The sequence below is a fragment of the Petaurus breviceps genome, unplaced genomic scaffold (assembly GCF_028583685.1).
Source record: "Petaurus breviceps papuanus isolate PSGF00001 unplaced genomic scaffold, PetGlider_PUasm1.0 128, whole genome shotgun sequence".
NCBI lineage: Eukaryota > Metazoa > Chordata > Mammalia > Diprotodontia > Petauridae > Petaurus > Petaurus breviceps.
Window position 1 is genome coordinate 9,353,015 of NW_027185664.1, and position 16,510 is coordinate 9,369,524.

The 16,510-nt window shown below is 38.2% G+C and overlaps 1 protein-coding gene across 14 annotated transcripts in view; it reads left to right on the forward strand.

Annotated features, from left to right (window-relative positions):
- The window catches only part of LOC138171996 (transcription factor 4), a 450,737-nt gene that overhangs the window by 406,097 nt on the left and 28,130 nt on the right, over positions 1–16,510 (forward strand). For all 14 annotated transcript variants that reach the window (XM_069101609.1, XM_069101625.1, XM_069101630.1 and 11 more), the window contains 2 exons: positions 618–694; positions 7,906–8,109. In XM_069101609.1, coding sequence (XP_068957710.1) covers positions 618–694; positions 7,906–8,109 — 281 coding nt within the window. The remainder of the gene's footprint in view (positions 1–617; positions 695–7,905; positions 8,110–16,510) is intronic.

Sequence of the window (16,510 nt, forward strand, 5' to 3'; positions counted from 1 at the left end):
AAACATATATTTAGCAAGAGCTTTTCTTCATATTCAAGTTTTGTGACTACAAAAGAAAATAATTTGCTTAACAGAGTACTCTGTTATCACAGTATATTGTGTTACTGATTTTAACATGGAAAGAATGGTTTTATTCTACCATTGTTTGTAATTTTATAGTCATAAGAGGTTCTTACAGCTAATCATTGATCATAAGCAGCCAATGATTGAATGATTTATTAGCATGTATCAAATATGGTGTTTCACCACAATAAGAGTAATGATCTGGTATGAGCTGGCTTTCCATAAACAGCAACTATACCCCTATTTGTATTTTTTTTTAACATACCACTTCTCCTTTTAAAAGTCATGTTTCCTCCTTCAGGAACTGCTCTCAGGCATAGTTTCAGAATAAACGAAATCATCTCTGTTAGGAGGTAATTTGAGGCCTAGTATCTATGTGTTTTACACATCACTGTCCCACCTCACACCCACCCTTGGTGTTTCAGAAATTCTCTGTAGGCTACCTCTATAGCCTACCTGGAAATTGGTATTTCCTTGTCTATAAAACTATCTGAAATATTGGAAAAACATTTTTGTTTGTAAGGTTCTAATTGTGATTTCCATTTTAATATTAGCAGGCACAGCTGTTTGGTCTAGAAATGGAGGACAGGCATCATCATCTCCTAATTATGAAGGACCATTACATTCCTTGGTATGTCTGATCTGTTAACATTCTAACCTAGTAATTTTTGTGCCATGTTTCCCCTTTTATATTATTTTTTCTACCCTTCAACACCCCCTCCCCCAGCCTTATACCATGTTGGCACAACTAAGCTGCCAGCTCCGCCTAAGGGCCCGGAAAATTACAATGTGGTGCTGTGACTGGACCTGTATGTATCATTACAGGTGCTACTTAAGCACCACCAGACCTTCACATTGGGATTCCTGCTGCTGATCTTTCTGTCCAAATTGAATTTCCTAATACCAGAGCTTTGGCTCCCCAACATATTGGTGTGTTGCCTCTAATTTGACAAGTAGAATGGATATTGCACCTTTACCACCAGCAGCAACTTGGTGATATTGTATCCTACATGAGGCTGGGTTGTTACAACTCTGGAAATGTATTCTTAATTTTCTTTCTGGAGTAACTAGGCCATAAAACTTTTCCTCCCACCCTCCATTCCCACATGTGCTGTCTGATTCTCTGCTCCGTACAGTTAACTCCATACATTAAAGAGTAATGCTTACTGGTAATGAATGAAGTTCATCGCAGTAAGGTTTGAATGTCCATGGTAGGGAAGCTAAAACTTCCTAATAGTTTAATAAGTAATACATTCACATTATGATTCAGCGTCTGTAACACTGTGGTTTATCCCAACTCATGGGGAATAATGCAAATATCATATGTCAAGTCATCAGTCTATTATCTGCCTCACTCAGTTTCTTCTCAGATTATAAGTATATATAGAAGAAGGGCAGATGCCCTAAATCAGATTGAAATATGATTTTTTTCTTCCAAGTTTAGGGTTAACACTGAGAAAAATATTCATGCTTGCCTGTCCATACATAGATGCTTTGTCTTTTCTATGTCTTCTCTATTTGCATGTGTTTATTAGGGACTCTCATTGCATTTAAAATGATCTTTTTCAAGAAATTTTAAAAGAAAACCCCAAAATGTAAAAGGAAAGTGTTTGGTTTGGTTTCTGTTTTTTTTCCTTTGATGTCTCCCTTGCTACAATGTGTGGGTCACCCAATGGAGAACATGCTAAATTAAATGCATCATTGGTCCTGTTCTGTTCTTATACACATAATAATATGAACTGACACTTTAAGATTTATCAAACATTTTCCTATGAATAGTCCGGTGAGATAAGGTAAAATGCATTTTACAGATGAGTCAATTGAAGCTCAGAGAAGTCAGATATCTTATACATCTTCACAGAGTGAAAGACCGGGCCTTTAATTCCAGGCCATTTAGTTGAATGCTACCTCCATTGTACCATATGTATGTTACCAGTCCAGTTATTTCAATTTTGCATGAAACGTATCTGAAGAATAATCAAAATGTTACAAATCTAAAAAATGGTTTGTAACTGGATAAGAAAACTTTTTGAAGATTTAAGTTTTAAGAAAAGTTTTTGAAGACTTAACTAAATATTCTAGAACAGTCTATCAAATTTGTAGCTCCTAGAGGCAGCTAGGTGGCACAGTGAATAGAGCACCGGCCCTGGAGTCAGGAGGATCTGATTTCAAATCCAGCCCCAGACACTTAACACAAAACTAGCCATGTGACCTTGGGCAAGTCACTTAACCCCAATTGCCCTACCTTTCCCCCTCTAAAATAAAGGTAAAAATAAAAATCTAAAAAAAGAAATTGTAGCTCCTAGCTGCAGATTTGCAAGCTTGCTCAGCAGTGCTAGTCTCTATTAACCACCAGTAATGCCAAGCAAAGGCAACTTCCCAAGGTTCAAAATACCAGCATAGGTGCTCTCCATTTTATTCAGTGAAAAATTAAGAACAGAGAAAATCAAAATATAACATCATTCAAAATACAGCATTACCAAGTGTAATTTAATAATCTCCAAGTACTACCCCACCCCTGGACATTAGATTCATTTAATCAATCACAAAGTCTCTCTTCTAAATACTACTCCACCCTTAGGCTGTACATTCATTTAGTCCATCACAAAGCCCCTCTTCTCAAATGGAGATTAGTTTCCAATCATAAGTAAAGTACATTCATTTGTTCAATCACAGAGCACAAAAAGGTCAAAAGTTCCCCACCATTGGATCACAATTGAATCTACCCCAGAGTTACAACAAGCTTAAGCACAGCATTTAATACCCAAAGAGAGGTCTTTTCTTCATCTTGACCCGAGGCAAGTTCTCAGCAATCTTTGTTCCTGGGGAGACAAACCTTAGCAAGGCCACAAGATACATTGCCACTGTCTTCATTAATTCATTCTCTGTCTGCAGAACAGTCCTAGGACCCCTCAAAACATTAGCAAAACCCTCTTCCAGGATTTCTGTAAACATACAACAAGGAAATCCTTCTTCGGGGCTTTTGAACCAACAGCAAGGTTCCAGAACCTCTGCAACAACAGCACTGTCCTTCACCAGTGGACAGAATTCACTCTCTGTCTGCAGAACAGTCTCAGGAGCTCTGAACCAACAGCAAAGTTGCAAAACCTCTGCAACAACAGGACTGTCCTTCACCAGTGGACAAATCTGGCAAAACAACATCAAAACAGACAGACAAAGTACCAGCATAACAGCCATGTCTCCTCAGTCCTTGGCAGCTCTGGGTGGCAGCTCTCAAAAGTCCTGGGCCATTCAAAGTGGCCCTCAGCAATCCTCTCAGTCTCTCTCTGCCTCCAAGGTGCTGCTTCCAAAAAGTTCTTCTGCCTCTCTCTTTTCTTGTGTCTCTCTAAATTTACATCACCAGCTCCTCCCAGTTCAGCCCTCTCTTTTTACGTCAACAATTCCATCCCACAAGTGGGATTGACAAGCTCTGGGTTTTAACACAATCAAACCAAAAACCAAGCCAATACAGGGGGATCTTCAAATTCCATCACTATTACACCACCACCTCTCTCCTCTGGTTTTTTGTGACACTACTGTTACTTGGTTCTTCTCCTACACTTCTGACCATTACTTGTCAGTCATCTTTGCTGGATCATCCTACATGCTACATTCCCTAACTGTGACCATGCCCAAAGTTTCTGTTCTTATTCTTCTTCTCTCAGTTTACATTCTTTCACTTGGTTGACTTCATCAGCTTCCACAGCTTAATTGTTATCTCTAAGCAGATGATTCCCAGATATCTCCAACCCTAGTCTCTCTCCTAAGCTCTAGCTCCATGTTCCTTTAGGCATCAGGCATCTAAAAGTCAACATTTCCAAAAGAGAATTTATAGTCTTTTCCCAAAACCTCTCTGCCCCCTCAGCTGGGCACTGTACAGAGCACTGGACGTAGAGTCCAAAAGACCTGAGTTCAAATCTAGCCTCAGATATTTATTAGTTGTGTGACCCTAGGCAAGTCATTTAAACCTGCTTGTCTGTTCCTCATCCATAAAATGAGCTGGAATACCACTCCAGGATCTTTGCCAAGAAAATCCAACTGAGGTCAAGGATCTGACTGGCTGAACAACAACAACCATAACATTTATATGCTGAGTGCTAGAAGGTTTGCAGAGTGCTTGTTTTACATACATTATCTCATTTGATAACTTTCCTATCTCTGTTGAGGATATCGCCATCCTTTGGGTCACACAGGTTTGCAGCATTGGTGTCAGTTTCTCACCTTTCTCTACCCCATATATGGTACTAGTTGCTGAGTTTGGTCAGTCTACCTTCACATCTCTTCTTGCATCCTTCTCCTTTCCACTTGTACAGCCACTAGTGGGGTTCAAACCCTCATCACCTTTCACCTGAATTCTTTCAGTAGCCTATAAATGAATATCCTTGCCTCTAAGGTTCCTTCTGCTTCAATTTACCATCCATAGGTATAACTTAATGGGGTGTTTGGTGTACACGGAAATCCTGAGGACTTGCATTTCCATTTGAATTTCTCATTGCTTCTGGGAAAGTGAGCACGTTCAGGTGTTTCAGCACATACATGCACATCCTCTAGAGAATGTTCTCGTACAGCTGCTAAAGTGATTTTCCTAAAGCATAATATATAACAGTGGAATGACCCTCCTCAATAAACTCCAGTGGCTCCCTGTTACGTAGAGAATCAAATATAAACTACTCCATTTGATATTTAAAGTTCTTCAAATCCTGGCCCCAACCTACCTTGCCAGTCTCATGTGTTATTCCTGCTCACCTGATAATTAACATGTGTAAAGCAAAGCACGAGCAGCTTTCCAGAGGGCTGCTGCTATGAACAGCTTCAGGGTTCTGATTACATAGTATAATGAACTCTATTTATTCAGCAATAAATTAAAGCAAAACATTCACAGAAATCAGTATAGCATTGACAATATTATGACATAGCAACTTATCACTAAAATGGCCACATAGTTTTCACCAGGGGGGCCAAATAGTTTTAAACAAAGTACATTCATTTTGTAATTCAGTCATTTAGTAACTCAGTCATTTAGTAAGTCCTTAATTCAGGACACAAAATACAAAGTTCAAAGTTTCTCCACCCATGGTCACATTGTCTTAATCTCTTCAATCAAAAAGTCTTCTCTCTTCTTAATTGGAGATTAGTTTCCAATCATTCTTAATTCAATCACCCTGAAAAGGTATAGGATGCAGAGTACAGAGTTCTCCATGCCTAGGCCACAGTAAATCATGTTCTTCTCAGTTTGCATTAAATACCCAAAGAGAGGTCTGTCCATCTTGACTCGAGGCAGGCTCTCAGCTTCCGTGATTCCTCTTCCACGGTCCCAGCTCCTGCCCAGATCTGCTCGGCTGTCACCTGGATTCGAAGGCAGACAGCGCTTGGTTCCTTATCAAGCTTCTTGTATGGTCCCCATTCCATATTGAAGCTCAGCGTCTAGTCTACCTCAAGTCCTTCACAATTTCTGTTCAAGCCACAATCACATTCATAACGTTGCCAGCATCCTCATCAATTCATTTTCTGCCTTTGAAATCAACATAGACCCAACAACAAAGTCAACACAAATCATGAGTATAGTCCCAGGACCTCTGAAATCATGAGCAAGACCCTCCTCCAGGATTTCTGTAAACATACAACAAGAAAATCCTCTTTCAGGGCTTCTGAACCAGCAGTAAGGTCCCAGGGCTTCTGTAACAACAGCAACATCCTCTATCAACAGATGAATCTGACAAAGTAACATCAAAACAGACAAAGCACTGGCACCACAGCCATGCTTCCTCCCAGTTCTCCTGTCTTCTCATTTCTCAGTTCAGTTCTCTGTTCTCTGTTCTGCCATCACAAGTTCTGTTCTCAATTCATAGCAGTTCTCAGAAGTTCTCAGGATCCTAGCAGTTCTCTCCCTCAGCAATTCTGGCTCTCTAGCTTAGGCTTTTCCTTATATATGATATTAGCTTCTCCCTCTTCCACCGCTTCCTGTTACATGAGCAACTTCCTCCCACTGTGGGACTTACAAGTTCTGTATCTTAATACTTGATACAATCATGAACTTGAAACAACGTGCTAAGTACCAGTTTGATTGCCAATACAAGGGGAAGGGAAGATTTTCAAATTACCATTACAACATGTTGTAGTAGCAGTTAGATGGCTTTGAATCTAGAAAGACCATTTTGTGTTACTCCAAGCAAGTCACTTTAGGAAATTCACATAAGTTATAAAAAGGACACCACACTGTGCTGTTGAGGGAGTTTTCTCAACTGGGAGTTCCCTGTAACCATGAATCATGGGTCCATTCTCTCTCCCTTTGACACATTCTAAGGTACATCCAAACTGATTTTCTTACAGTTCCTCCCACACAACACCCCATCTCCTCTCTGTGTCTTTGCATTGGCTGAATCCCAAGCCCAGAAGGTGTTCCCTCCTCACCTCCACCTTTTAGAACCACTGGTTTCCTTCAAAACTCAACTCAAGTACCACCTTTTTCCATGAAACCTTTCTTGAGTGCCCCAGCAGCTAGTGCCTTCTCCCAGACACCAAAAAAAAAACTTTTTGCACTTATTTTGTATATATCTTGTATTTATTTCTACATGTACATGTTTTCTCATGAAAGGCATGAAGCCCCATTAGGACAAGAAATATTTCATTTTTGTTTTGATACCCCAGTACCTAGTATAATGATTGGCCATAGCAGGCTTGTGGACTGATATAAGGACTAGTTTACATGTACCATGATTTATAACTACCACTATTCTTTTATTGAAAAAATAATCATAGATCATTTCAAAAGTGGTCATCAATCTTCCCAATCAGACTTCAGTAAAAATTCTTTGTGTAATAGGCCAGAGAGATCAGTTTTTTCCATGTGGTAAAGGATGAGTTAAAGTAGTCCCAATACATCCTTTTACCTGAAAAAAATGATACTTCCCCAAACTTGCATGGAAATCTGTTTTCAGAATCATGATCATGGCACACAAATGAGTTGGAGACCTCTTATTCAGCAAGTCTACATTTGTGAAGCCCCTATGCAGAGGGAACTTTGGCACTATCTTTATCTTTTATTCTATTCTACATTTCCAGCATTTTCTTGGGAGTAAAAATGTGCATATGCTAAACAAATTTTCTGTACAAAACTGAAATTTGGGACACTTAAAGAAACTAAATCTCTAAGACATTTGGCATCAGAATAAAGATGGAACTCAGGATAGTTGAAGAACAATGTCAGACATAAGTAGACAGAACTCAGTAATAGATTGCCAAAAGAAATTGGCTGACAGATTGAGTCATTCATTCAACTCAGTATACAGTTACTAATCACCTACTTCATAAGGACTGTATTGATACAGTATAAACGGGGAGAGGACACTACTCTTTGCTTTCAAGGATCATTTAATTTGGATAGATAAAACCTATGCACATACATGAAGCAGTGATCTTTTCTATCATAGATTTATTAGAGTCTGTAAGTGTTCCCTGCCAGAGTACTCCTAAAATTAAATTGCATGTTTTCATTTTCCAAAGTAACTCTAAAGTCTCTTTAAAGATAATGCAGTGTGGCATATTATAAGTACAGTTTGTGTCCCTGAAGAATTATTGAATCTATTTTTACTCATGAAAATGAAACTACAGTGTTGGTAGCATTTCTCATCAGTTTTCTAGAATAAAGGGGGTTTATGTTAATTCTTATTCTAAAGGATAGCAACTTTGATGGAGAAAGAATGTAGCAGGGTGCTACTTTCAATTATAAACTCTCTTAGTCCCCCTTTCCCAACTTACCGCTATCAGCAAAAATGTGGTTTACAGGTTGAATTTCTGTTTCATCATAAACTGATCTTTCTATTCTTTCTCATAAACGAACAGCAAAGCCGGATTGAAGATCGCTTAGAAAGACTGGATGATGCTATTCATGTACTCCGGAACCATGCGGTTGGACCTTCAACAGCTATGTCTAGTGGTCATAGTGATATGCATGGATTAATAGGACCTTCTCATAATGGTGCCATGGGCGGTCTTGGATCAGGATATGGGACAGGTCTTCTTTCAGCCAACAGGCATTCACTCATGGTAAGTTTTAATATTTACCATCATAAAAACTTTAAAACTGTTTTATGGGATAAGGAATTTGGGTGGCATGTAACTTTTTCTTTTTAATGTTTTGCTCCTGTCACTTCAACTTGAAGTCCTTTCTAAGATGAGGCTCATTTGCTGTTCTTTCATATAAAGTTGTTTATTTGTTTATTTTAGTTTATAAGAAAATTCAGTGACTTTCTTCATTGAGGTAATTGTGTGAATCTATAGTTCCATCTCCAGCTATATCTGAAGATTTCTCTATTGGTATGGTATATTTGTTGACTTTATGAATGAAATTTTAATTTTTCCCAATTAAGTGATATGAGGGAAAAAGAATGTCATTGCCAATCGATGGGGTTGAAGTGAATGACAAAAATGCTTTTATTTTTTTATAGTTGCTAACTATGCCTGTAAAGGTTATATGACTTTTATAATTGGTGAATTTGACTTAGCTAAGGAGAAAAAAATGAGAGGGTTGGGGCGGCCAGGTAGCACAGCGAGTAAGAGTACCAGCCCCAGTGTCAGGATGACCTGGGGATCGAATCTGGGCTCAGATACTTAGCACCACACCCAGAAATAACTGGTCATGTAACCTTGAACAAGTTACTTAACCCCAATGTCTTTTAAAAAAATGAGAGGGGGAAAAAGTATATACAAAATGAGTTAAAAAAAAGTTTCTTAATAAAAATATTAAAAAGTATTTTTGTCTTGGATGAAGTATTATCAAGAGTCACAACATGGTCAAAGTCATTTATAGGAAACAAAAGTGTGCTAATTTCTAAATCAGGACAACTGACTCAATTCACTTCAATTAAACTATAGGAATATGCTTTTGAATATCAGAGCTAAATCTCTTTTTTCCTTCCCCTGACATCTCCCCAACAAAATTATCTTGGAGTAATTGCTGTTTGTCCATGGCAATTGCTGAGAATTCACAAAAGGAAATTCTAGATTGTAATTTAGCTTGGCCTCAGGTAATGTGTTAAGTACTCTCGGGATGCAAGATTTTTCGTTTGTACAAAGCTCCTTTTTCCCCTCCACTGTTTAAACAATACTGCTTTTAATGAAGAAATCTGGCTTTATTAAAAGCCAGATCTGTGACTTAGAACCATTTCTGCATATCTGCTCTCAATCAAGAAAAAAAGAATTTAATTTTTGTAGCTTTGTTTGCTTTTCATATGTTAAACTGATGCAACATGTACCCAGGGCATCACTTCAGAGACAGTTTGTACCATAAATATGTAAAGTTTCTCCTTAAATACCAGATGTAGGTGAAGTTGATCTTTGAAATAATCAATTTCATTGCACTTATTGCAAATATTTGATCTCTGGATTGCCTTCTCTTTTGTGTATTCTTGAGAGGTAAGAAAAGAGAGTAACTTGAACAATTGGGGGTACAGAAGGACAGAGGATGGGACGAAGGCAGAAGGCATCTGCACCAGGAAGAAGAAGAAAATGTGTCCAGCCATGTGTCTATATTTTCCAGTACTTTATTTGATTTAATTACAAGGCATCTCAGCAGAGGCAGGAGTGCTTATCATTTTGCTTTTAAGACAAGCTCCTGTTCCTTTCTCTGAAGACATTTATAATCCAATGAGGGGATAATTGCAGATCCAGGTAGAATGTGCAGTGTCCCTCCAGAGATGCAGCCCAGTAACAACAGTTCGTTCTTTAAAGGAGTTATATTCTGCAGTGTTGTTTTTTTCCTTCAAAAGCAGTTGGCTAGTCCTCAGAAATAGTGTGAGTCATATGAATCCGTAACTTCTGTAAAAGCAACAGATTAGGTATTTTCCTCTGTAAAAACTGGTCTAAATTTTCAAGTAAAAACATAAGAACAAAGGAAATAGTTTTTGAATATAGTCAGTCTGAAGTTAGCCTTTGACCATTTCATACATTCCACACTGAAAAGGAAGTTGAAGAAAAAATATTCCCCCCCCAAAATTCAAGGAGGATACTGGTAATGTTTTCCACATTTGAATGTTAATACATGAAACAGGCTATAAAACTTTAGCCAGCTGCAGTAAATAAAGAGGCAGTGGGAGGTATGGACCGGAAACTTGTACAGAATGTGCTGGTGGGAGTCTCTTTCCCAACTTAACGAACACCTTCATTTGTTGGTTTCATAGCAGAGAAGCAAGCCATAGTAACGTGAAACCTATTCCTGGGCTTGTATTGTTTCCAGGAGATCTTCCTCACCCTCTGTCTGCAATAATTTTTCTTATTCAAGAGTAGACAGCGCTGAATCCTTTTGACCTTCTTGTATGCTTTCTCTTCCCATGCAAAAAGAAAATAAAGCAAAACAAAACAAAATAGCAAGATAACTTGGAAGATGATACAAGAAATTCCTTCTTCTGACTTAAATCTGTATTGGGGGGTACTAGCTCTTTGACTCTGCCATAATGTTATCTCATTTAATTGTTAACATACTGTACTTAGCTTTTCATTCATAAATTGTTTTCCTTGGAACTGAAGTGGACCTTCAGTGATTCAAGTAAGTTTTCAATAATTAAAGAGTTTCCTAGTGTAGGAGAATTCTTCACAATACTACAAGTTGCATCTGTGTATGTTTTCTAGCTAATGCTTTCATCTTGTCATTCCCCCTGTTTAAAACCCTTCAGTAGCCTTCCTTAATCCAGAAGATAAAGTTTACATTCTTGTCTTCTATTCAAGAACCTCCACAACCTGCCTTCCTCATACTATCTTCTATTCTTCCTGTACAGACTTTCTCCCTAGCCAGACTTTCTTCTCTCTGGTCTCAGAATTATACATGCACATGCACACACATGCATGCACACATGTGTGCAGGTGTATATATTCCTATATCTATACCATCGCTACAACCATGCCCACTGTTTGCATAGTCTATCTCTTTATTTTCTCCTAATTCGGACTATTCTTTAATGACCCACCTCCTTCATGGAGCTTCCCAAGCTAATCTAACTTCCAGTAATATCTCCCTTCTTTGAGTTCCTGTTAACTAATGTAATCTGCATCCTCCAACTTAGCACTCAAAAGACATATGTATATTTATATACACAAATATGTGTCTCATTTTGAGAGACTGCATGACCGTCATGGAAACAACACTAAGTTTAGAACCCTACAAACTCAGCTTTGAGGTTTTCTTGCTATGTGACTAAATTAATTTCTCTGCACCTCAGTTTCCTAATCTGTAAAATGAATATACTAATATTTTCTCGAAATACCACTGAGAAGGGGAAAGCATCTTGTAAGAAAGGCATTTTGTAAATTCTAACAAACTCCATTAATGGGAACTATTATTATAATTCCCTTTTTGATTCACATCCTCTCTCTCCAATTTGTGGCAGGCTCTTCTGCCTCAGCTCCCACATCTTTTATCTTCATGAGCTATCCAGTCACCATGATATAGAGATAATAAAGACATAACAAATGCATGTTAACTGAATCTTCCTTAATTTCAGGGTGTTTTGGTTATGCCCTAGAAAGGTCTCTATCGTCCAACATGATTACAAGGAAAGACTATTTTCCAGAATTTCAGGGATAGCATAATAAAAAGAACACTGGATTTAAAGTAAAATGCCCTGACTTTGAGCTTTTCTGTTATGGAACTGACCTTAGGAGAATCCCTTCACATCTCTGGGGTTCATTTTCCTCATCTATAAGGAAGTAAATACTAATCATACTGCCTCTCTCCTAGAGTTGTTGAAAAGATTGATTGAATTAATGTATTTAAAGTGTTCTGTAAATTGCAAAGCCCTAAATGAATGCTGACTGTTAGAGTTGTTCATTTATCTTATTAGTGTCGTCTTCTACAATACTGCCTTAAAATAGTACCATAAAGGTATAGAGAAAACTATCCTTAATACTAGGCCCATTGTAGGGGAGATAGTCATTGAGAATTCTGTTTTGTTTTGTGTGGATTCCTTGAAGGTCCTGAAACATTATGGCTTCTTAAAAAATGACTTTCCTTATGCCAGATGAGGTGCCCTAAACATTGGGGTATTTGCAGTACGGAAAATTTTAAATTACTTTTATTTTATTCAACCATATAATACAGTTTTCTAGCAGTCTAACCACAAATCTCTCTTAAATATAGTGGCTTTAGTAGATTGCTGAAAGATATTCCTTAGCTGACTTTGAAAAGAATACAGTTAGAAACTTTTACCAAGTGGTAATCTGTCATCTTGCGGTCTCAGTTTTCTCACAAGTAATACTATGACAAAATCATTAAACGACTTGTTGTTTTAAGGACTTAATATAACAAAAAATGCTAAATACAGTGCACTACAATAAAACTTCTTCCATTCAATATTGGTAGACATGCACGTAAAACTTTGAAATATCAGCTAAATCTACAGATATCTTCTCTAAGCTCTTAAAATATAGAACCTGTGCCTGAAAAGCATGCCTTGTGTGGCTGTGGTCATTCCCCTTCTTGCTCAAAGAGTACCAAAGTGACATCGCTATGCTGGAGTCAAGGTACAGTGTGACAGACAGTGACTGATCAGACCAGGGTGACCCAGAATATTCTACCACAGGTCGGGCACAGATAGCCTATGTGAACATTTGGGGTGGATTCTCTAAATTTGAGCATTCTGTGTTTCCTTTCAGCTGCTTCAATTCTACTTTGCTCATAGAGCACAGCACCTTCTCTGATGTGGGCACGCCATGCTGAGCGGTCCTCTGCCAGTGTCTCCCATGTCACACAATCAGTTCCAAAGTTCTTGAGAGTGTCCTTATATTGCTTCTTCTATGAACACTTGCCCTGTGTGAGTTCTCCATAAAATAGTCCTTTTGGCATTTGACCAATGTGACCAGCCCATCATAGTATACTCTCTGCAGTAGAGTTTCAATGCTTGGCAGTTTAGTTCAAGAAAGGACTTCAGTGTCTGGTATCTTACCCCCCCACCCAGGTGATCTTCAGAATCTTCCCAGGACAATTTAAATGGAAGTGATGCACTTTACTGGCACTCCACTAGTGTACTGTCCAGGTTTCACGGGCATGTAGTGATGAGGTCACCACAACAGCTCTGTAGTGTATAGATTTATATATTTATATAATAATCCTAAGTATTTGTCAGTAGTGGTAGTAGATAATGAAAAAAAGGTTGTTTTTTTTTTCCCTAAAGATCACACCCTCAGATACCACTGTCATTCCTTGATTTATATCACTTAATGATATTTGCTGCTGTTTGGGGGCAGACCAAATACGTAAATAACACAATTCCATTCTTATGCCCTGATTTACCCCCATTGAATCGCATATTATCTATAATTTGGATTAAGTAGTTTTACCAAGAAAGCTCTGTTCAACTGGGGAAGAGCACATTTTTATGTTACATATTCTAAAATTAGACAAAGCAAAACTATGGTAAAGTATTGATATGCATGCAAATGATTTAATATTTATTTGGTGGTAAATCAAAGTTTAGAGATCATCTAATCCAACTCCATCATTTTATGAATAAGAGAAGTGAGTTCTAAAAAGCTTGAGTGAATCAACCAAAATCACCCAAGGAATGAAATAAGCCAAGATTTAACCAAGTCCTTTGAGTCCAAATCTAGTGTTCTTTCCATTACATTATGCTGCCTCCCATGGGAAGACATACACACATTTTTGTCAGCTTTTTGGTAGGGTTGAAAGCAACCTGAGAAATCATCAAGGCGATGCCCTTCAGTTAATAGATGAGGAAAAGAGGGCAATGAGAGGCAAATTGAATTGTCAAAAGGTGTAATGAAGCTAGCTAATTTTGATGTAGGGGGTGGGGAGGGAGTTTAAAAAAAAGCAACAAGGTTGATGTATTTTCCTTTATGGCATTTAAACACATTTTTCTTAGTAATTAATATTATGCAATTGTATAACTCTTTCAGTTAAGGAAACTTGAAGTAGTTCTCATATCCATTAGCCAAGCTTTATAGCAACTTCAGAATCATTGAAGTAATCATTGTTATTACTGCAGTTATTGAAAGGCAACTCCAAAGGTTACCAGGTGAGTCTGTGCCACAGGCAGCAGTAAAACACAGGAATTCCAATTCCTCATCTTTTCTTCTGGGCCACATAGAAGTATCACTGTACTTAATTCACAACAAGATCCACTCGGAAGTGGTTTTCATGCTACAAAATTTGCAAGTTTGTTGTTTATGGAAAACAAGAAGGGCCTAGCTTCCTGCTACTTGTCCTTTGCGCAGAAGATACTTAAGTGATTACTACTGCTAGCACACTGAACCTTCTGGTTAACAGTGCTACGCTGAATGGTATCATTCTTTTCTTGTTGGCACTTCACGAAAGTGTTGTGGTTTATCATTTTCGTTCATTGTCCCCACCCCTTCTTCTCTCCATACCCATCATGGAAAAAGTCAGAGCTGTTTGGCACCAGGTCATAAAATGCAAATGTCACGTAGGCCCTGTGACGTTGCATAGCATCACAGGGACCCTGTGATGGTCTGTTAGAAGCCTGTGAAAAGGCCCTCAAGCAACGCCAAGGCAGGCCCTAGGAACTCATTATAGATCAAAGCACCTTTGCTCGGATGCTCAAAGTACAGTCCAACAATGAAAGACCCTAGGCCATTGAATTAAGTGAAGTTTACTCCTTGTGCTATTCTTCTTAGGGTAAGGAGCCCTGTCAAGTCTATTCCTTCTTTTCTTCTCAACATTCCCAAGGAATAAATTTTAACTTTAGTGGAAGGCCCAGACAGAGCCTGTTTATGCCCCAGGGACCCTCCAACCTAACATGTTTACCTAAAAAAAAATCTTTGGACTGAGTAAGCCAATGCCCCTCTCACTTATATAATACTTTTTTTTTTCAAAACACTTATTTAGTGTTCTGAACATAACAGTTGTAAGTAATATCTTCCTCTCCAGGTTTAAAAATTACTTGAACTTGATACTTTATTTTTTTTTTACTAAAAACATGAGGGTGCACACTATATTTTACTTCTCTTTGCTTTGACATTCAGTAAAGAATGTTGCCCAAAACTTCAGCTGTTGTGTAGTAGAAAGAAGAGTAGATTTACAATTAGGTGACCTGAGTGAGTTTTTGGTGCTGTTTGACATTTATTGGTATATGTGGAATGACTCATGGGGATGTGGCATCATATAAGTTAGCAAATATTTTGGAGCTATGAGAGACTTTGCCAATAGATCAATTCACTTTAAACAATTGTACAAAAATAAATGAACCATAACATCTGTCCTCATGAGGCTTACAGACAAAGAGGAGGGTGCACCACTTACTTAAGTAATTATACGGTCACAAAGAAGACAGCAGGAGCATAAGAGAAACATAAAGTGATGGGTACAAACCCTGAGTGAAGGGAGGTATTCTGGTTTAGCCAGATGAATCAGGGTGGTACTCAAAAGGCACAGACAGGAGGGGAGGATATTCATGGTCTGTATAGGAAGAGAAAGAACACCTAGGTGGCACCATAGTGTGTGGAGTCATGAAGACTCATCTTCCAGAGTTCAAATCTGACCTGACACTTAATAGTTGTGTGACCCATGGCGGGTCACTTCACCATGTTTGCCTCAGTTTCCTCATTTGTAAAACGGGCTGGAGAAGGAAATGGCAAAACACTGCAGTATCTTTGCCAAGAAAATCCCAAATGGGGTCACAAAGAGTGGAATATGACAACAACAGTAACCACAATGGAAAGAAAAGTGAGTAAAGCAGAAACGCACTTTTGTTCATGCAACAATCTTATATATCTGAAGGGCAGACTTTCTGGTGGAGAGTTATGTGAGAGAGAAGTAAGGAGACTCCGACTCTGAAGGACCTTGAATTGAATTTACATAGTTTAGAAAAATTAATCCAAGGAATTGAAAGTCATGGAATCTTGGAATATCGGAGCTAGAAAGAACCCTGAAGATTATCATGTCCAATCCCTTTATTATATCACCTCTGTATTCGAATAAGGACCAGGGAAGTGCAGTGATTTTCCAAAAATCACACAGCTATTTAAATGGTAAAGCCAGAACTCAGTCTCAGGTCTCTTGAGTCTCTATTCAGTGCTTCTTTATTATTATTACTACATAGAGACTCTCATGCTTTTTGCTTTCCCAAGAAAATAGACTTCCTGATTATATACATATGACAAAGACAGTACAGATGTTCTTCAGTGAACGTTTATCAACTACCTATAAGAGACTCAAATATGAATAAGACATTCTATGTATTAAAGGATTATAGTTTAGCAGGGAAGATAGGATTTACACAAGTAACTACTTGTGTAAGGCAGAAGGTACAATATGCCATAAAATGTTTTGGAGGGAAATTTTACCCCTGGTGCCAAGAATCACAAAGACTTTATGGAGAAAGTTGTATTTTAACTGGGCCTTGAAGAATGGATAATATTTTGGAAATTCAGAGATAGGTAGAGTTGGGGCAAAGGAAGGAGATGACTTCTAGACAGAGAG